Genomic DNA, 22226 nt, shown 5'->3' with positions numbered 1-22226 from the left:
CAGGAAGGGAAAAACAACAAATAACACACAAGGGAATCCCCATAAAGTTAACAGCTGATATTTCAGCAGAAATTCTGCAAGTCAGAAGGGAGTGGTAGGACATATTTAAAGTGATGAAAGGGAAAAAACCAACAGTGAATATTACTCCACCCAGCAAGGATCTCATTCAGATTCAACAGAGAAATTAAAACCTTTACAGACAAGCAAAAGCTAAGAAAATTCAGCACCACCAAACCAGCTTTAAAACAAATGCTAAAGGAACTTCTCTAGGCAGGAAACAGAAGAGAAGGAAAAGACCTCCACAAACAAACCCAAAACAATTAAGAAAATGGTAATAGGAACATACATATCGATAACTACCTTAAATGTAAATGGATTAAATGCTCCAACCAAAAGACATAGACTGGCTGAATGGAAACAAAAGCAAGACCCGTACATATGCTGTCTACAAGAGATCCACTTCAGACCTAGGAACACATACAGACTGAAAGTGAAGGGATGGAAAAAGTTATTCCATGCAAATGGAAATCAAAAGAAAGCTGGGGTAGAAATTCTCATATCAGACAAAATAGACTTTAAGATAAAGACTATTACACGAGACAAAGAAGGACACTACATAATGATCAATCCAAGAAGAAGATATGACAATTGTAAATATTTATGCACCCAACATAGGAGCACGTCAATACATAAGGCAAATGCCAACAGCCATAAAAGGGGAAATCGACAGTAATACAAAAATAATAGTAGGGGACTTTAACACCTCACTTTCACTAATGGACAGATCATCCAAAATGAAAATAAATAAGAAAACATAAGCTTTAAATGACCGATTAAACAAGAGGTACTTAATTGATATTTATAGGACATTCCATCCAAAAACAACAGAATACAATTTCGTCTCAAGTGCTCATGGAACATTCTCCAGGATAGATCATATCTTGGGTCACAAATCAAGCCTTGGTAAATTTAAGAAAATTGAAATTGTATCAAGTATCTCTTCTGACCATAAAGCTATGGGACTAGATATCAATTACAGGAAAAAATCTGTAAAAAATACAAACACATGGAGGCTAAACACTACACTACTAAATAACCAAGAGATCACTGAAGAAATCAAAGAAGAAGTCAAAAATACGTAGAAACAAATGACAGTGAAAACACGACGAGCCAAAACCTATGGAATGCAGCAAAAGCACTCCTAAGAGGGAAGTTTATAGCAATACAATCCTACCTCAACAAAAAACATTTCAAATAAACAACCTAACCTTACACCTAAACCAATTAGAGAAGGAAGAACAAAAAGACCCCAAAGTTAGCAGAAGGAAAGAAATCATGAAGATCAGAGCAGAAATAAGTGGAAAAGAAATGTTGGAAACAATAACAAAGATCAATAAGACTAAAAACTGGATCTTTGAGAAGACAAACAAAATTGATAAACCATTAGCCAGACTCATCAAGAAAAAAAAGGGAGATGACTCAGATCAATTGAATCAGAAATTTAAAAAGGAGAAGTAACAATTGACACTACAGAAATACAATGGATCATGAGAGATTACTACAAGCAACTCTATGCCAATAAAATGGACAACCTGGAAGAAATGGACAAATTCTTAGAAAAGCACAACCTTCTGACACTGAACCAGGAAGAAATAGAAAATATAAACAAACCAATCAAAAGCACTGTAAATGAGACTGTGATTAAAAATCTTCCAACAAAAAAAAAGCCCAAGACCAGATGGCTTCACAGGTGAATTCTATCAAACAGTTAGAGAATAGCTAACACCTATCCTTCTCAAACTCTTCCAAAAGATAGCAGAGGGAGGAACACTCCCAAATTCACTCTATGAGACCACCATCACCCTGATACCAAAATTAGACAAAGATATCACCAAAGAAGAAAACTACAGGCCAATATCACTGATGAACATAGATGCAAAAATCCTCAACAAACTACTAGCAAACAGAATCCAATGGCACATTTAAAAGGATCATACACCATGATCAAGTGGGATATATCCCAGGAATGCAATGATTCTTCCATATACGTAAATCAATCAATGTGATAAACCATATTAACAAACTGAAGGAGACAAACAATATGATCATCTCAATAGATGCAGAAAAAGCTTTTGACAAAATTCAACACCCATTTTTGATTTAAAAAAAAACCCTCCAGAAAGTAGGCAAAGAGGGAACTTTCCTCAACATAATAAAGGCCATATATGACAAACCCACAGGCAACAACCTTCTCAGTGGTGAAAAACTGAAACCATTCCTTTAAGATCAGGAACAAGACAAAGTTGTCCACTCTCACCACTATTATTCAACATAGTTTTGGAAGTTTTAGCCACAGCAATCAGAGAAGAAAAAGAAATAATAGGAACCCAAATTGGAAAAGAAGATGTAAAGCTGTAACTCTTTGCAGATGACATGATACTATACATACAGAATCCTAAAGACCCTACCAGAAAACTACTAGAGCTAATCAATGAATTTGATAAAGTAGCAGGATACAATATTAATGCACAGAAATCTCTTGCATTCCTATACACTAATAATGAAAAATTTGAAAGAGAAATTAAGGAAACACTCCCATTAACCATTGCAACAAAAAGAATAAAATACCTAGGAATAAACCTACCTAAGGAAACAAAAGACCTGTAAGAAGAAAACTATAAGTTACTCATGAAAGAAATTAAAGATGATACAAAGAGACGGAGAGATATACCATGTTTTTGGATTGGAAGAATCAACATTGTGAAAAGGACTATACTACCCAAAGCAATCTATAGATTCAATGCAATCCCTATCAAACTACCAATGGCATTTTTCACAGAACTAGAATAAAAAATTTCACAATTTGTATGGAAACACAAAAGACACCGAATAGCCAAAGCAATCTTGAGAAAGAAAAACTGAGCTGGAGGAATCAGGCTACCTGACTTCAGACTATACTACAAAGCTACAGTAAGCAAGACAGTATGGTACTGGCACAGAAACAGAAATATAAATCAATGGAATAGGAGAGAAAGCCCAGAGATAAACCCATGTACATATGGTCACCTTATTTTTGATAAAGGAGGCAAGAATATACAATGGAGAAAAGACAGCCTCTTCAATAAGTGGTGCTGGGAAAACTGGACAGCTATATGTAAAAGAATGAAATTAGAACACTCCCTAACACCACACACAAAAAATAGACTCAAAATGGATTAAAGACTTAAATGTAAGGCCAGGCACTATATAACTCTTAGAGGAAAACATAGGTTGAACACTCTATGACATAAATCACAGCAAGATCCTTTTTGACCCACCTCCTAGAGAAATGGAAATAAAAACAAAAATAAACAAATAGAACCTAATGAAACTTAAAAGGTTTTGCAGAGCAAAGGAAAACATAAACAGGACAAAAAGACAGCCCTCAGAATGGGAGAAAATATTTTCAAATGAATCAACTGGCAAAGGATTAATCTCCAAAATATAAAGTGGCTCATGCAGCTCAATATCCAAAACACAAACCACTCCATCCAAAAATGGGCAGAAGACCTAAATAGACATTTCTCCAAAGAAGATATACAGATTGCCAACAAACACATGAATGGATGTTCAGCAGCACTAATCATTAGAGAAACGCAAATCAAAAATACAATGAGGTATCACCTCACACCAGTCAGAATGGCCATCATCAAAAAATCTATAAACAATAAATGCTGGAGAGGGTGTGGAGAAAAGGGAACCCTCTTGCACTGTTGGTGGGAAAGTAAACTGATACAGCCACTATGGAGAACAGTATGGAGGTTCCTTAAAAAACTACAAATAGAACTACCATATGACCCAGCAATCCCACTACTGGGCATGTACCCTGAGAAAACCATAATTCAAAAAGAGTCATGTACCACAATGTTCATTGCAGCTCTGTTTACAATAGCCAGGACATGGAAGCAACCTACGTGTCCCTCAACAGATGAATGGATAAAGAAGATATGGCACATATATACAATGGAATATTACTCAACCATAAAAAGAAACAAAATTGAGTTACGTGTAGTGAGGTGGATGGACCTAGAGTCTGTCATACAGAGTGAAGTAAGTCAGAAAGAAAAAAACAAATACCATATGCTAACACATATATATGGAATCTAAAAAACGGTTCTGAAGAACCTAGGGGCAGGACAGGAATAAAGACACAGATGTAAAGCATGGACTGGAGGACATGCGGATGGGGAAGGGTAAGCTGCAACGGAGTGAGAGAATGGCATGGACATATATACACTACCAAATGTAAAATAGATAGCTAATGGGATGCAGCCGCGTAGCACAGGGAGATCAGCTCCGTGCTTTGGGACCACCTAGAGGGGTGGGATAGGTAGGCTGGGAGGGAGATGCAAGAGGGAGGAGATAGGGGGATATATGTATATGTATAGCTGATTCACTTTGTTATAAAGCAGAAACTAACACACCATTGTAAAGCAATTATACTCCAATAAAGATGTAAAAATAAATAAATAAATAAATAAAACCTATGTGTTCCTAGAATTTTTTCACCTTCTGTCCATGTAATTTAATAAAAGGACAGAAGAGCCTCAAAAACCAAGTGCAGTGGAAAGACAAGGGTCATAGACACAGGGGCCCTGATGCTGCCCCTGGGTCCCCAGTGGTCACCAAAGGACTTTCAGTTGTGGAAAATTTTCTGCAAAGAAATCCAGAAGCCACTATCTAGAATCCATGAGGTGGAGCTGTCCAATCTGGATCACTAGGTAGGGAGCTGCCTTTCAGCCTCCAATGCCTCTCTTCCCTGGGGCATTGCTGCAGAAATCCTCCATCAGAGGGCAGACTGAGGGCAGACTCCATCTACCTTAGATGGGGCATTTTCTCTCTCTCTGCCACAGTTCACATTCAGCGAACCTGAATTCTCATTAGATAACCCAGTTTGCAGCTACCCCTGCCTGAAGAGGCCCAGGGTAAAAACTTCTGAATACATATGTCCTCTTAGGTATTTTCTCCCTTGAAACATCTGCAGTTGTAAGGTGCTTCCCATCTCAAGAAGGAGAGGCCACATTCTTAGTCATTCCTCTCTGAAGTTATTGTTGTTATATTTGCTTAATCAGAAAGTGTGTTGGTAGTGTAGTCAGGGAAGGCTGAATGTGGTTGATTGTCTTCTGCCAGAAGTTCTCATCACGGTCCTGAGAACCCTCATCCCTCCCCCGCAGCACTGAAAGGAGCTGAGGGTAAGGAAGTTTTGACTTCATCACTTCAACCAGACCCCTCTTCCTCCTCCTCCCAGGGACGTGGTAGCAACCCTGCTCTACACTCAGGCCCATGCTGATGTCTTACTGGAAGCCTCCCCAACCTGTGTAATTTGCTTCCTATGTTTCAGGTTTTATGCTCCATTTACTCGTATTAATCTGAAAGTGCTTGCCTAGTCTGTGAATATTCTAGGATATAACATTGGACACATCACCTCTTGAGTCATGCAGACAGATCCATCGTCATATTGTTTGGTGGTTTCCTAATCACCAGGAGGAGCTAAAGAGTTATTTTCTAAGTTGGTATCACAGATGTCTTTTACACCTCACCTGCTTTCCAAGTAAGATGGCAGTTTAAAATGATGTACAAATATGATAGAGGCACAATCTAGAATACCCTCAAGTAATTAGAGGAGCATCAGGTTTCAAAATTCAGCATAAAGAACCAGTTTCCAGGTTCAGAGAATTCCTCCACTATCACCAACTGGGGTGCCTCCAAGCATGTTACCTACCTTTCTTGAATTTCTAAGTTGTTTACTATAAAGCCATTTACTACTCATTCTACAACAGCTCTGGAATTCTATGAAATTATTTAAAAAGCAGAACAATGTGGAGAATATCTTTCGGGGGGTGGTGGTATGCTCTGGGTGGCTCTGGATTTCTAGGAACTACCTGCATTTCTAACCTTGAAAAGGTAACTGACATGCATATGGTTTTAATTTCATCTAAGAGAGATTTTCAAAGCTATAATGGGCATTGTGAGGATTTGGAAAAAAGGAAATGTATTAGTAAAAGTGAGAAAAGTGGAAAATATAAACCAAAATCAGGATTCATTTTCATCAAAGGAGTCAACTCTTCGGAATAAATGTCTAATAGAGGTGACTGACTCAAAAGCCATACAGAGATGTGCTTCTTGAATTGGCAAGCATCTGGAAAGGTGGATTTGGGAAAGACGCTAAAACTCATATTGCATGTCTACGTTTTCAGAGCCCTGTTGATAAATCTACACTTTATCAGATGAATTGTGAACATGGGTGTGTTCTGAACCACAACATTGTCCTTGGAGAACAGTTTGAAATGTGAAGCCTTCCAGAAACCTAATACATGATAAGCATGTTTAAGCATCAGTCTTTGGGTACTTATAATTCTGTAATATGAGAACGGGGAAGATATAAAAGAGACAAATTAGCAAGCATATTTTCTGTTGATGATGGACGTCGGTGATGGTAACTGGGGGAGGCGGGTGTTCACTTTACTTTGGTGTTTAGTTCAAATTTTTCTTTTTTTAAAAAGTGTAGTTTTATCATAGGAAAAAGAAGTGGAAAGTCATGTAAGGCATTCAGCCCAGCTCCCGCATAGTCCAAGCAGACAGAAGGTCCTTCTGCACCTGCCACATTCTCTGTTTGGGCAAGTCGGTGCGTCACCGTCAGGAATATGGCTCCCTTAGCAAAGGCAGGCACTGCCGCTTTATCTGTAAATGCGCCATGTGTGTGCCACGTGCCTTTACAGTCTTTAGCTCTATGACTTAAGTCGCCGCGAGCTGCCCTTTCTCCCATTTCTTTAGGTCTCTTACGTAGCCCGGGAATCTGGGGGAGAAGATAAACGCATCCAGTTAGAGGCAGAAATGACAGACTTGCTCCTAGCTTCGAGATTAAGAAAAGAGATCCTGAGCGGCCGTCTCACACCCCAGCAGCAAACGCCAGCGGGCGTACCAGCTGGGCGAACCCCGCGGACTAGCACCCCGGGCAGCCACTCTCTGCGTGGCCGAGGGACGAGGGGGGTGGGTGCCGATGGACCTCGGCCAGCTTGGTTTGCCAGTCGTCTTAGCAACAACTTTGCAGCCATCATTTTCGTCCTAATAGTGGAGGGGGCGGTGTTCGTGCGTTGCGCTTTCTCCCCTCCATCCGCCCCCTCTCTCCGGGCAGTCGCGCTCTCAGGGGAGACGCGCCGGGCTTTGTAATCTCTGCCTACGCAGCACCGCGGGGCTCGGAACGGCCGCCCGGCCCCTTCCCCTCTGCTGCTCGCCCGGGCTTCTGGCCGTTCGCCAGCGCCCCCGCCTCTCCTCTCGCCCACCCCAAGGAGGAGGGGTCCTCCCGGAGTGTGAGGGGAGGGAGAAGGCGGAGGTCCCTGCCACGCCCGGGCCGCTGCAGCCTGCGGCCCTCGGCCCGGCACTCGGTCGGCAACAGGTAGCTTGGTCGGCTGCACGCTCGGGGAGACGAAACGCGCGCCTCTGCGAGTGAGCGAGGGTCGCTGGGCTCAGAGAGGCACCTCGGTGACCGAGAGGGCGAAGAAGGCGGTAAGGGGAGCGGGACGGTGAGGCGGTGGTCTCGGGCCCCTCCCCATGCTCGCTCCAGTCGAGACGGCCGCGTCGGCCGTTGCGCAACCCTGGAGCGGGGCGCGGGGCGCCGGGCGCTGGGCGTCCCGGCGCTCGGGCGGCGGCGGTGGCCGCGGCCGGGAAGGGACGCGGGCTGCCGGTGGCGCTGCCGGGAGGGGGAGTGGGCGGGGGCGGGGCGAGGGCGGGGCCTCGGAGAGCCTGCCTCCGCTGGCCGCGGCCATTGGTGGCGGGCTGGGGGCGGGTGCGGGCTCGGCGATTGGGGCCGGGGCCGCCCGTCACGGCGGGCTGGCGGTCGGCGACGTAGCGCCGCGCTCGGAACTGACCTACTAACACACATCTCCCGGCGCGGCCACGGCGCCCGCGGACCCGGCGCGCCGCCCGCCTCCCGCGCCGCGCCCTCGCCTCCTCCTGCCGCCCCGGAGGCCCAGCCGGACCCCGATCCCCGAACGCCACCGGCCCCCGTTCCTTCTCCCCGCCACCCCAGCTCGCCGCCCTGAGAGCAGGAACACGGTAAGCGCTCCGCCCACCGCCGGCCCGGGCCCGGCGCCCCGCTCCCCGCCCGCTCCCGGGGCGCGCGGCCGGCTGGCGCGGGGCGCGGGCCAGGCTGTGCGCGGGGTTCGGCTGTGCGCGGGGCTGGCCGGCGGCTGCGAGTGTGCGCGGGGCATTCATTACATAAACTTTTGCTGCCTTGTCAGGAGGGGACTCGCCACCTTAAGGTGGCTGCTTTGATTGCAGCGCCCTCGCTCCGGCACGTAGTCCAGGCTGGCTTGCGCTCCCCCCCGCTGCTGTTGCATAATGTCTCCTGATTTCAGGAAAATTGATGTTTTGATAGAGAAGAGCGCCGGGGAGGCTGAGCCGAGGCTGAGCCTTCTCGTGGGGAAGGGCAGCGCTCTTTCCTTTCTCGTTCCTTCTGCGGGGCTGGCGGCGGCGGAGAGGAGGGGAGCTGAGTAATGGGGAAGAGTCTTGATTTTCTCGTTGAGAAAGAGCGTTGGTAGCGTGAATGGTGACGGCATTCGGAGAATGCCTGCGCTGCGTTTGTTTGTGTCCGGGGCTGAGTCTGCACAGACGTTTTCCACCCTGTTAGTCGTCAGCGTGTTTTACCAGCGCTCGGGGAGGTTGTGGGATTTGTACTTGCATACATTGCATAATCTGCCCACAGTGAAATATTGGCAGGGATTACGGGCTGATGTGGGAATGTGCGCGTACGTGTGCAATGATTTGGTAATTTTAGCGCCGCGTTGGCTATTGGATCATTACTTACCTGTATACTACGTCCCAAATAAAAAAGATGTATTTTTAAACACTCCTACAAAACATAAAAGGAAGAATTCCTCGGTTTGTATTCTGATCTTGGATACTACCCGAGCTCGTCCCTTAGGTGTTCTGAGCTATTATTTTTAAACCTGGGACGAACCATTGTGACGTTCACCTCCCCACCTTCCTAATTTTAATGCATTCCATTCGATCAGCCCTTTTTCTCACCTTATTGTCATTGCTTTTTCAGACACAAGACAGATCACATAATAGTTTCCTGGAAATGTTGTATTATGTAACGGACGAATTTGCTGGCAGTGAGCACAGGAAGAGGGAGCTAATTACGTGATTTTATAATCTTGCTACAAAGAAAGTAGGACGATCTCAGCCTTTAAAATGTCACTGTAACAGTTTTTTTTTTTTAAAGGATATTTTAAACAGGAAAGTAGACAACTGGGTAAGCCTTGAGTTTGCTCATGCAGCCGAATGTGTGTCTTTTGCCCTAAATGAAATGTGCGTTCTTCTAAATTTAGCTCTATCACATTTTAACAATTGTGGCCTCACAGTGCTATTTCTGGCGTTTTCTCCAGGGCTGTGGGCAAATACAAGTTCAAGGCCATTTGCTGTAGTTTTAACTCCACGCCTTCGGAGACCTTTGATAAGACTGTATTTTTAGGAAGGCATTTCGCAGAGCCCGGTGACTTGCTGGATGCTGACTCCCATTTATCTTTTTAAAGGACACTTTAGGAAAGTGCTGTTCCCTGAGAACAGCAGCGGATGGCCAAGTGTCATCTTCTGGTCTTGGCTTTTGTAAATAACAACAGCGAATGGGGTCACAGTATTTGTTTCACATCGTATTTTTATTTTCTCCAGACCAGATATAATTTATGGGAAACAGATATAGGTTAGTAGATTGTATTTTTTTGGTGGATGTCCTAGTTTTATTCGTGTGAGGATTATATGAATATATAATGTACCCAGATTTTAAATTTGTCCCTGGACTCTCACGTAGTGTGTATGTGAATATATGTATATGATGGTGTGTGTATGTCAGATTTGTTTTCCCCTAATGTACTATTAAAATAACTAAAAAGCAGGGTTGTGGACGGATTTTCGGCGGGAGGGGGGCGGAGGAGGGGCCGGGCCGTATTACAGAGGTTCACCTCTGGAACAAATTTATTACCCCAAGTAATTGAAGTCGCTTTCCAAGAAGCTAATATTGCTCCAGGCCCCGAATGTCAGACCCCGACCTACTTTGGAGCGCAGGCCGGGAGCCCCGGGCCTGCAGGGGGCCACGTAGCGCCACCTTCCGATCGCGACCTCAGGGCTGCTCCCTTGCCTCCCGGCCTGCCCCTCCCTCCTGCTGGCCCTTGGGGCCTGGGGGCGATGTGGGGGTGGCGGGCGCGGACCTCGGTTAGCAGCAGGGAGCGCCCTTGGGCGGCGCTTGGACGGGGGCTGCAGGGCGGCCTGTGCTGCTCCTCCTCGCCCCCTCCTCACATTCCTTTGTTCTGGCGCGGGGGTCCTGGCGGCGCCAAGGCCCCGCTGCGCCGCCCACCCGGCGGGGGCGGGTCCTGGGGAGGCGCGTGGGGGGGCGCCGAGGGACCGCCCGGGACCCGAGAGTGCGATGCGCTCTTGGTTCGCTTGGGCAGGAGGAGGGAGGGGGAGGAAGAGAGGGCAGCCGAAGGGGCGGGAGGGGAGCCAGCAGAGCGGGAGGGACAGGAGGGACCCAGGGCGAGGCCGCTCCGCAGCTCCAGGGCCCTGCCTTACTGCTTTTTGCGCGCTGAGCTTCTGAGCACCGCAGGAACCTTTGTTCGGGGAAGCTTCATTGTATGTCGGAGCCGAGGGCTTCTGATTCTCTTGAAGTGAAAAAGACCTAAGAAAACCTCCAAATGTCAACAGACCACAAAAATTGGGGGGAGGGGAGGTCTACTATTGATGGTGGTGACGAGGAGAACCCCATCTTGACTGTAGCCAGTCGAGTCGATGTATTTTTTTTTTTGAACCTTTAGTCTATGTGGTCAAAGGCTAGAGTAGAGAGAACTCAAATCCCCCGAGTTCAAAATTTTAAAAAATCAAAACACTTGTGTAGATGCCGCTGTCCTGCTATATAAGACTATAGTACTTTCATCCTGGCAATAAGTCTTCTGAGGCTGTGCTCATGCAATAAATCGCAGTGAATTCAGGGCAGCGTCACAGATGTTCTCTGAAAGCGCATCAGCGCAGTGCTTTGTTGAAAAGTTGGCTTCTGTGGGATCAAATCTTACACCCTATCCCTAATGGTTTCTCTCTTGAGTTTCAGGCCAGTCAGTAGTTAGGAAACAGTGAAGTGCTAAATAAGAACACAGGCTGTGGGCTCAGAAGAGCTGGGTCCCAGGCCCCAGCCTGTGATCTTGGGCACTGCCCTGATTTCCATAGGCCTCCCGGGTAAACTGAGGGAATAAAACCTGTTTAGCTGGGCAGTTGTGGGGAGCTCAGTAAATGCTTCCTGTATAAGTGACCAGGACCTATATATATATATATATATATATATATATATACACACACACACACACACACACACACATATATATATATACATATATATATTTTAACAAAGGTATTCACCTGCATTTTTCACTGCCTAAGTCTCTGTGCAATAAGGAATAAAGTTTGAACTAAGCCTATAGTTAATGATTCTTCTTGGGACTTCCGTGGTAGTCCGGTGGTTAAGACTTCACCTTCCAATGCAGCGGGTGCAGGTTCCATCCCTGGCCAGGGATCTAAGATCTCACATGCCAGGGGCCAAAAAACCAAAACATAAAATAGAAGCAATATTGAAACAAATTCAATAAAGACTTTAAAAATGGTCCATATCAAAAAAATCTTTAAAAAAAGATTCTTCTTGAAATACTGTACTTTTTTGTTCTAATAATGATTAATTTCTTTCTCAAAACGATTTGCCATTATGTTTGATGGTAATTTTAGTTTGAAGGGAATTCTTGACAGGATTGCAGAACCTCAGACTACCCAAGTCATTGGGTTAATGTTTGGGGGAACTGTTTAAGCTAACAGGGAGAGGTGAGTTGATGGTTGCAGGAATGGTGTAAAAACTCCCAAACAGCTGCCTATTTTCAGTTCCCTTTACCTCTCTGTGATGGTTTTCCTGGTCCTGGATAATCTATCTGAAATTCTAGTCTGAGATCAGAGGCTGGTTAGACCTCACAGATGACCTATGTTGGGAGGGAGTGTGTGCAGCCTGTATGGTTAAAACGGTAGGACATGCCCCAATTGCTGATGGTTGGCCCTTTTGACTAACACAGAAGTAAATTTCATTTGGTTTACCCTTACACTTGCAACATAGGGCAGTGCTTCACTACGAATTACGAGAGGCAAAAATTAGGCCTAGAACTAATCATCATCATCATCGTTTCCTTGATGCTGCTCATTCTTCAGAAATGAGATGAAGAGCTAATATTTGCTAAACATGTACCCTGCTTGTGCCAGGCACTGTGTTGACTGTTCTATTATCATCCCCATTTTAGACGTGAGGAAGTGGAGGCTAAGAGAAATTGATTAGCAGCCCAGGCCAGGAGCCTGAAAAGGGGATTGGGGAGGGTTGGGTAACCCTCTGTCTCTGTCCCTTCCCTGAGTGTGAGTGCAAGCTCACTGGAGTTTTTGAAACAATTTCCTTTTCTGTGTTAAAGACTTATCTTTGCGAAGTGCAATTATAACATCACTATGATGCAACAAGCTGAAAATTAAAACCCTTTGTTCAGGCCCTTTCCCATGTTGAGCAATGTGCCTGACTCACCAGCTGAGTGGATATTTCTAGTTGACCTTGCTTTGGTCCATAGAGTCCGTTCTGAGACGTGAATGTGATTGCAGCATGGAGTGGAAAAGGTGCAGTCATGTTGCCGCGGCTTTATTTTTACCCTAGTAAAATCACACATACTTCATTATTTCCATTGTAATCCAGATGGCATTGATGCTGTTCAAAGTTGTTTATTTTTAATTTGTATTAAGGAATGAGAGCACACTTGGGATTCAGTTCAAAATATGACAGAAACAATGTAATTGAAGTTTCCTTTAATATTCATTTCTTGTTTTTGTAAGGTATGCCTGTATTTCACAGGGTTAACACATTGTTTGATATCCTGTTATTTTTCTAAATTATATTTGAGTTGATTTTTATCCAGATTGGACTTGTATAAGAATGTCGAAAGACATTGACCTTTGATCACAGACATTACATAAGAGTTTTCCAGTTTCAAAATGAGCTTGTCTTGCCACCACCCCCAATTATCTCTCAAATTTCATTACAAATACCTTTCTTGTAGTTAAAAAATTACTGTTTCTCATATGGTTTTAATTGGAGTATGCTAGCTTGTTTTTATGGTAAGAAAGTTTAGTAGGGATTTACTAGATGCCTTTGTAATAATCTGTGCTTTGAGAACTCATTTTCATTGGAAGCAGAATGATGTTTATAAGCCTTTTAGTTATCAGAACATGGTGTCTTTTAATTAACTTTCTAGGGATCTAAAGCTGGATTAAGTAGCCTTCAAATACACACTAAAAATAAACATTTAAAATAATTTTTGTTCATGAGGCACATAATAAATGACATTTGTAATCGTCTGCTCACTGGGAAGGAAAGTGAACAAGAAATTAAAAAGTCAAGCTGAAGAAAAGTGGGATGATTCTTCAGTATAATTAGGGACATTCAAAACCTTGCCCTACCATACCATTTCCTCAGCCAACTCTGCATGCACCCCATTTTTCCCATCATTACCCCATGTTGCATGTAGTCTGGTGTTACTTACCTGTTGCAGAATTTCCTAAAACTGGGTAACTTCATAATTACCTATGTCCCTTAAGATTTGAAATTACTTGCTAGCCTGATAAATTATCTTTTTGAAACTTTCAAGAAAATAAGTGGTCCCCATTTTGAAGTGAATGCAGAATTTTTCATAAGGCATTAGTATTTCATCAGCCCCATCCTCCCAGTTCTCCTCCCTCAAGCCTTGAAGTTGTTTGGATGTGTTAGCATCTATGCATTTGCCCTGAGGAGTCTTCCGAATATTTTCATTGAGAGTTAGATTACAAACAGTAGCCTCTTTTTATAAAAGCACGTCAGGTCATACTATTTCATATTTCAATCCCTTAAATTATATCTGCTATAATAAAATGCAGTGTTGTCATCATATTAAGTTTAAATCTAATTTTCAAGTAGTCCTTTGTTGAGGATGAAAGGGCAAGAAACTTGAAATATTTTCATTTATCATAAACTTGCTCTGGTTTTGACACATTCATTTATAGAAGTACCCGAATAGAAAAAGTAGGCCAGTTTATTGCTATGATAGGATAGATTTTGGCAAAGTGCGAAAGTCTGTTTATGTGTGTGTTCATAGCTTGATCAAGTATACATTTCTCTCTGACTTCAGAGTCTGTGTTACTAGATACAGAATTATATTATTAATGGGAGGCACCTCACTGGCACTTAAAGAGGTTTAACATAGTTTTCTTAATTTAAAAAGCATTTTTTCAGCCTGATTAGAAAATCCTCATGCAACTTCAATGTTTCCTTAGTTTTTTCATCCCCCACTCCCCACTAGATTTTATTTTCATCCATGAAATGAAGTAAAGCGTTTTATTGAAACAATCATGTCATGGATTTTACCCACAGGAAGAAAATGTAGGTTAACATTTGCTAGTATTACTAGTTTAAAGAGCTGTGAATTGATTCATTAACTTTATTTGTTCACTAAAATGGCACTTATCTCAAAAATAAGCAACTGCCTCTTATTAGAGAGATGGTTTGTAGTTTAACATAAAAGACTATTTTTCTTTAATGGTATCTATACTATACCTCTGAGGGTGTAAACAGTACATTCAGAGAGTAGAGGGAAAATGAGGTAGTTCTAACAAAATATTTCCAAATCATTGGGCACATCACATAGTATTTCATCTTGTATTGACAGAATGTTAAAATCAAAGTATAAAATAGAAGCAATTTGCAAAGAGATAATAACAAATTTTTCTCATAGTAGATTTTAACATCTAAGCTATTAGTTAGATTTTAGATGCTTGAAACAAAATGTTTCTTCTCTTCTTGTTTTGTAACAAGTTTGAATTGTCCACCAATATTTCTCTGAGAGATGTATGTGTTGGCGGCCAGAGAAGATACAGGTCTGTCATTGTAAACATAAGTCATAAGGTCCCTCCTCAAAAAGAAATTTGGGCTAGAATTTGTGTTGTAAAACTTTATTCCTTTAGAGAATTTTCTAAACCAAATTTATCTTAATTAAAAACAATATTTAGGTCATCTGACTGAAATAGACTTTAAAATCTGGGTTTATGAAACATAACTCCTGCCTGTAGAAATAGTGTGATGTACTATGAAAAAGCATTAATTAGCAATGGTACATCCGAGTTAGGTGTGGGAAAATATGTCATTAGAATGTGATGACTCCTGCTCTTAAATTTCTCCGTTTATTTGTGTTTTTAAGAAGCACCCATATTATCTAATGTGTGTAATGAAGCTGATCGTGCTGAACACTCCAGCATCATAGAATTGTCATTTAGTGTCAATTACTCACCAGAAAGGAAACTAGTGGTGACTGATGTAACACAGCGTTAGTAGTGATCTGGAATCATGAGGCAGAGGTGAAATGACTGTTAAATTAATCATAAGGGAAAACACTGGAATCTGAAATAAAGTCATTAGTTAGTTGAGCATAAAAACCGATGTCTTTAGAAGGCGTTGTAAACCACCTTTACATTAACTTTAATTTAAATTTATTGTTGAAGGGCACAAATAGATTATTTGCCCTCAACATCTCTGCCCTCTAGTGCTGCATGATCTTGGGAAAGTCACTCAGTCTTTCTGTGTTTTAACTGCCCTCTCCTACCATGTTGAAAATGGATACATTTTGGTTGTGTACCAAAAAAATCACAGGTGACAATGCTAATAGCTATAATTTTTTTCCTTCTATTTATTTTAGCATGTAGGTTTGCCCAGAGATTAAAATTTTAGCAGAGATATGAAAATTTAGAATGTTTTCTCAATTCATTAAATACTTGCAGGCTATACAACTCTGCGGAAGCTGGAGAAAATTTCCAGATGGTACCTTTGTTGTCTTAAAGAAGTTCTGGCAGCATCTAATAGTGCTTTACTGCCCCCAAAGTCACTTAGTAAATGGGGATATATTACCCAGAAATGAGAGTAACACAGAAAGGAACTGTATGTAAATGAGATGCATTGCAGGGATACACACCAGAACAACCCTCTGGGAGTACAGGAATGGGTACTGTTAGAGGAATTGGATTGGGGTCAGGGCTGTCCTGGAATCTTAGCTGTGCCGCTTAACTAGCTGTGTGACACTGGGCAAGTTGCTTAGTTAAGCAACTTGAGCCTCAGTTTTCTCATCTGAAAGTGGTTATTATGAGGGCAGTGAAATAATGACAGGCCAGGCTCACAGTGCCTGTTGCATAGTCAGCGTTGGGTAAATGGCACCTGTTATAATTGTTTTTATTATCACCGTACAAAGAACAAAGCAGTGCGGCTAGAAACAATGTGATATGTGCACCAACCCCCCATGTTGGCGGTGCTCCTAGCACACACCTGGATGAGCGCTGTATTCACAAGCCTGTCTCCCACCAAAGACTAAGGGGTCCCTTGACTCTTGGGAGTTTGATTCTTCCTTCCCTCTTTATGTGCCCACAGTCTGGCTCACTGCCAGGTATACAGTTGGTGCTCCATATGTGTTAAATAAATCAAGTAATGAATAAGAGAAGCTCTGTGTTACTAAGTTAAATATCTTTTTTAGAATTTATGTAATATCAGATTTAAAAGAATGTATCAACAAAGTGTTTTTGGCACAAAGCTCTCTTATATAAGGCAAATGAGTGACTGTCAATCAGATGTTGAGCACCTAATAGGTTCAGTTTGTTTCCAGGATACAAATATATTAACTTGCGCCCTGAACTAATTTGCAGTCTAGCTGGACGTACATAACAAACATGTAGGAAGATGCACATTGTACAAAATCAGCACCTCTCTCTACAGTATCTCGCACTGCTGATAAACTCTTTTCAACACTGCAAGGTTATTTGATAAATAATATTACAGAAAATATCCTAATGTTGTTATGGGGTGATTTGCTGGTGGAATCATAGAGGCAGTTAATATGTGCAGATGAAGGAAGAATCCAGATTCTAGTACACATAGTGAAATTCAAATAGGAGGAAGATTAACTGAAAAGAAATGAGATTTTTCTGCAGGTTTTGAATGTACCAACAAAGTTGTAGAGATGACAAAGTGGACATACAGTACTTAGACACCCAGAAGAAATGGGTTAAGAGATTTTAGGACAAGTGGGATATTTTTGTTAAATGGAAGTAGTGTTATTATCTCTATGCAGTGTGGCAAGGGCCGCCTGCCCACCCTCACTCACACTGGACTCAGCGCGATTCTTTGGACCAGGAGATTGAAAAGAGTGCTAACCCACTCAATGTAGGTTTGAAATGATGAAACGATATGAAATGATGAAAGAATGAAACGTTTAGAAGAGTAACTAACACAGAATGGTGGGGCATTTCAAAAGCATAACTGTAAAAACTCATAGGTGAGGTGAAATGTAAAGGGAATGTAATTTTTTTTTTTCCAAGGAAGGGACAAATTTAAAAATGCATGGAAGATAAAAAGTCTCAAGTGGACAAAATACTCAGCATAATAGTGTGCAAGGAACTGCATAATGTTTTAAAAAACAGTAGTATCGGGCTTCCCTGGTGGCGCAGTGGTTGAGAATCCGCCTGCCGATGCAGGAGACACGGGTTCGTGCCCTGGTCCGGGAAGATCCCACATGCCGCGGAGCAACTAAGCCCGTGAGCCATGGCCGCTAGGCCTGCGCGTCCGGAGCCTGTGCTCCGCAACGGGAGAGGCCACAGCAGTGAGAGGCCCGCATACCGCAAAAAAAAAAAAAAAAAAAAAAAAAAAAAAAAAACCGTAGTATCTGGGGATACAGTGGAGATTTAAAAAGCATCTTGGAAAAGTTCAATGTAATTATCTTCCTGGAACTGGAATTTTTACTCTTTGCTTCAACATTCATTTGATTTCAGGGGGGAAGACTTAACTGAATTAGGGAATAGAAATTCTTGACAGGAGGGAAGAATCCATTCAGTATATTGAGGGAAAAGGGGTTTTCATATCAGTACAAGAAACCTAACTGGAAGTATAGGAAGCAGTGTTTACTAAGTGATAACTAAGAAGCTCCCCTTTCTACACTATCATGGCCTGCTGTGGCAGACTCATTGCCTTCATTTAATATAGATTAAAGCTATATTTTCAAAAACACACGGAAGCTCGGTATTTGTAATCACAAGTTTTGCTAAGTTGCAACTCACTGTTTCCATTGGCTCAATTTGATGGACAGAAACATGGCATTAAACCTTATTCTTGATGATCCTGAAATTATTACATCATTCCTTCTCTTCCTTCTGGAAAAGACACAGGAAGCTGGCAGTCTTTTCCAGCTGACAAAATTAAACGTCATTAGTCATTATAAAACTATGCACAAGAAAGAAAGAGAGACATAGAACAAAAGCATTAAATCTTTTTAATAGGGCAGGAAGAGTGCTACGTACAGATAGTGCTGAATGAACAGTTGTCTTACCATATCTCCTTTATGAAAGTACTACCTACTGGAAAATTAGGCAGAGAAGCCCTGTCCAGGAAGACAGATCCAAAATGACCACGAGAAGATTGTTATTGGAACTTAATATGGATTTATTATCTCCTGTCAGGCCAAGTTCAGATTATAAATATGTCATCAGTGGAAAAGGAAGCTAGTTGATGGTTCTATTTTTGAGTTCTTATATTTTGTTTGAAACTAATTAGTAAAATGGAAAGAAATTCTTTCCATAATTACATTCTCTTGGTTTAAAATAATTTTAAGTTTCAAGAAGGCACTGTGCTTAAAAAAAAAAACCCTTTGAATAATAAGTGTTTATTTTAGTCTGAAGCTACTTTATCAATGAAATCTATTATGACAGAATTGTCAGGACCAAAAAAAGCACTGTGGATGCTTCAATCTTAAGTGAATGTTTGATAAATCAATTTGAAGGAACCAGAAAAAAAAAGAACATTTCTAACCTCATAGCACAAATGCATCAAAAGAGATGGCTTTATTGAAAAGAGTCCTTTTCAGGTGTGCTGAGTCACTTGGCAGAATGACCGTGACATCAGCCACATGAGAGATTAAACAACTACAACTCAGTTGTTTGTGTGGCTTTTATTTTTACTTTTGTGGCAATAAAAATTTAGCTCCATTTATATTTGATTCCATGTAATTACAGAATTTGTTTACTGACATTAAAGGGGTTTACTTGGAAAAGTTCCTTTTATGAGGCGAGCTTGTTTGCTTGGCAGTGATATAAGTGCTATCTAAAAGTATTCAGAAGCCCCACAAGATGCAAGTACTATTTAAAAACTTACCAACCAGAGGCGATCTGTCATTTCCTTCCTGTAATGTCCTATCCCCACATGCCCCACCCCACCATTTTTCCTCCTGAAACACAGTCTTCCTCTGTTTTTCCCTGGGGCAGATGTGTTTTTTTCTCTCACTGTCCTGGACCACAGGTCTCACTGTGGACTTGTCCTTTACAACTTTACCGTATAGGTATTTGGGTACTTATTTTCCTTGCAAGGTTGTAAACTCTTTGAAGGGCAGATATATCGATCCTCAATGCTTCGTGTACTTTCTTCTACATAATTGGTAATAAATATTTACCAAATGGATAACTGTTTCTCTTCATGTATTGCAGGTAACGTAGAAGACCCCTACTCCGTTCAGTGAGAGGAGCCGAAGAGCTTTATCCTGGACGGTAGAACAAAAAGAAGAAATTTGATGGATTTTAAACCACAGTTTTTAAAGCATTTGAGAATACTGAGGAAATAACTTCTTCTCCTGCACCACATATATAGGTTAAGGTTGTTTCTGATGCAGCTGAGAAAAATGCAGAGCATCAAGAAGGAGCAGGCATCTCTTGATGCTGGTAGCAGCGTGGACAAGATGATGGTACTTAATTCTGCCTTATCCGAAGTCTCCGAAGACTTGACGACAGGGGAAGAGCTCCTTCTCAATGAAGGAAGTGTGGGGAAAAACAAATCTTCAGCATGTCGGAGGAAACGGGAATTCATTCCCGACGAGAAGAAAGATGCCATGTATTGGGAAAAGAGGCGGAAAAATAACGAAGCTGCCAAGAGGTCTCGGGAGAAGCGTCGACTGAATGACCTGGTTTTGGAGAACAAACTCATTGCACTGGGAGAAGAAAACGCCACTTTAAAAGCTGAACTGCTTTCCCTAAAGTTAAAGTTTGGTTTAATTAGCTCTACAGCCTATGCCCAGGAGATTCAGAAACTCAGTAATTCCACAGCTGTGTATTTTCAAGACTACCAGACTTCCAAATCCACCGTGAGCGCCTTTGTGGATGAGCAGGAGGCCTCGATGGTGGCCAGCAGTTGCATTTCTGTCATCAAGCACTCTCCACAGAGCTCTCTGTCTGATGTTTCGGAAGTGTCTTCGCTAGAGCATTCGCAGGAGGGCCCTGGGCAGAGTGGCTGCAGAAGCCCAGAAAGCAAGTTCCAGGTCATCAAGCAAGAGCCGATGGAACTGGAGAGCTATGCCAGGGAGCCCAGAGATGACCCGGGCGCCTACCGAGCGGCCGTGTACCAGAACTATATGGGGAATTCTTTTCCTGGCTACTCACACTCTCCCCCTCTGCTGCAGGTCAACCGATCCTCCAGTAACTCTCCAAGGACATCAGAAACCGATGAAGGTGCAGTAGGAAAGTCATCCGATGGAGAAGATGAGCAGCAGGTTCCCAAGGGCCCAATCCACTCTCCCGTCGAACTTCAGCGTGTCCACGCCGCAGTGGTTAAAGTTCCAGAAGTGAACTCCTCTGCCTTGCCACACAAGCTTCGGATTAAAGCCAAAGCCATGCAGATAAAAGTGGAAGCCTTCGATCACGAATTTGATGGCACACAAAAACTGTCTTCGCCTGTTGACATGACGTCTAAGAGACATTTCGAACTTGATAAGCATAATGCCCCCAATCTGGTACATTCTTCTCTCACTCCCTTTTCAGTTCAAGTGACTAACATTCAAGATTGGTCTCTCAAATCCGAACACTGGCATCAAAAAGAACTTAATGGCAAAACTCAGAATAGTTACAAAACTGGAGTGGTCGAAGTGAAAGACAATGGTTACAAAGTCTCTGACCCAGAGAATTTGTTTTTGAAGCAGGGGATAGCCAACTTGTCTTCAGAGGTGGTCTCACTTAAAAGACTTATAACCACACACCAAATCTCTGCTTCGGACTCTGGGTAAAATTACTACTGAACAAGCTCTGGGCATTTAGAGATGTCATTTGCAATAGATAGTACATTTTGTATTAGGCTGAATTTTCACTGGACTTGTGATGTCATTTCACTGTAATGTTCACATGTTGACTGTTGGGTGTCTTTCTGTGCACAAATTATTATGAAGATTAGACTGTGTTATCACTCTGCCTTGTGTATAGTCAAATAGTCCATTGCAAAGGCTGTATATATTGAACATTATTTTTGTTGTTCTATTATAAAGTGTGTAAGTTACCAGTTTCAATAAAGGATTGGTGACAAACACGGAACTTCTGCTCCATTGCACTTCATTTTATGGGAAAGAAAGAGCAATTTAAGTTCCAGAAGTAGATACTGTATTAAGATATTCTGCATTTTACTTATTTGGGGGAGTTTTCTCCCATCTATAAGGGAAAACAAAAACATAAGTTCAACACATAATATTTCTTTTTTTCTAGTTTGGCCCAGGCTATGATAAGTTTGAAAACCTTCCAAAGAGGGAGAGTAGGGAAGAGGGGATGGGGAATGCATTTTCTTGCATTTGAGACTAGTAATTTACTAAATTACGCCCCATTATCTGTTTTTCTTTAAGGTTACGTTTTCTCTGTCCTTTTTTTTTTTTAAGTAGAAAAGTCCAACTTGTTTAGCATCAGTGTCTCTTTAGTCATCTCTCTTTAAACTATGACACATGGATGTGGATAGTTGAATCACTGACCCAGTTTATTATTTAGAGTTTCATTAAAAGAGTGGACAGAAGACTAAGGATGAAGTCATTTTTATGTTATTGTAAATCTTAACCGTTCTCGAATATAAGTCTAGGGAATTAAGCTAGTAAAATGTGGTTTTTATTTAGTTTCCAGAATTTCAAGGGACACATCAATGATCACATTCCACCACATTCAGTCTATGTAATGACTTGGTTTTTTTTTTTTACTATTTGTTAAAGATGAATATAAATAATAGCTCCAGTTTGGAAACTCTTTATAATATAGAAGTCCAGAAGAAAGCATCA

The 22226-nt window shown here is 42.1% G+C and overlaps 2 protein-coding genes across 4 annotated transcripts; one reads left to right on the top strand and one right to left on the bottom strand.

Annotated features, from left to right (window-relative positions):
* Window positions 1-6416: 6416 nt before the first annotated feature.
* LOC136794615 (uncharacterized) lies at window positions 6417-8671 on the bottom strand. Of its 2 annotated transcripts, none has more exons than XM_067039808.1 (2): window positions 8257-8671; window positions 6417-6835 (listed from the first exon to the last, which is right to left on the bottom strand). In XM_067039808.1, the coding sequence occupies exons 1-2, from the start codon at window positions 8595-8597 to the stop codon at window positions 6775-6777; spliced, it is 402 nt and encodes a 133-aa protein (XP_066895909.1). In that variant the 5' UTR covers window positions 8598-8671; the 3' UTR covers window positions 6417-6774. The 2 variants fall into 2 exon arrangements, with proteins under 2 accessions (XP_066895909.1, XP_066895908.1); XM_067039807.1 differs by having other exon boundaries at window positions 8295-8671.
* Window positions 6680-21504, top strand: NFIL3 (nuclear factor, interleukin 3 regulated). Of its 2 annotated transcripts, none has more exons than XM_067039806.1 (2): window positions 6680-7545; window positions 19639-21504. In XM_067039806.1, the coding sequence occupies exon 2, from the start codon at window positions 19815-19817 to the stop codon at window positions 21201-21203; it is 1389 nt and encodes a 462-aa protein (XP_066895907.1). In that variant the 5' UTR covers window positions 6680-7545; window positions 19639-19814; the 3' UTR covers window positions 21204-21504. The 2 variants fall into 2 exon arrangements, with proteins under 2 accessions (XP_066895907.1, XP_058927621.1); XM_059071638.2 differs by lacking the exon at window positions 6680-7545 and adding an exon at window positions 7829-8094.
* The last annotated feature ends 722 nt before the right edge of the window (window positions 21505-22226 follow it).

This window comes from Kogia breviceps, chromosome 8, assembly GCF_026419965.1.
Source record: "Kogia breviceps isolate mKogBre1 chromosome 8, mKogBre1 haplotype 1, whole genome shotgun sequence".
Taxonomy (NCBI): domain Eukaryota; kingdom Metazoa; phylum Chordata; class Mammalia; order Artiodactyla; family Physeteridae; genus Kogia; species Kogia breviceps.
Note: the sequence above shows the minus strand (reverse complement) of the source record. Positions and strands in the feature narration are given on the sequence as shown.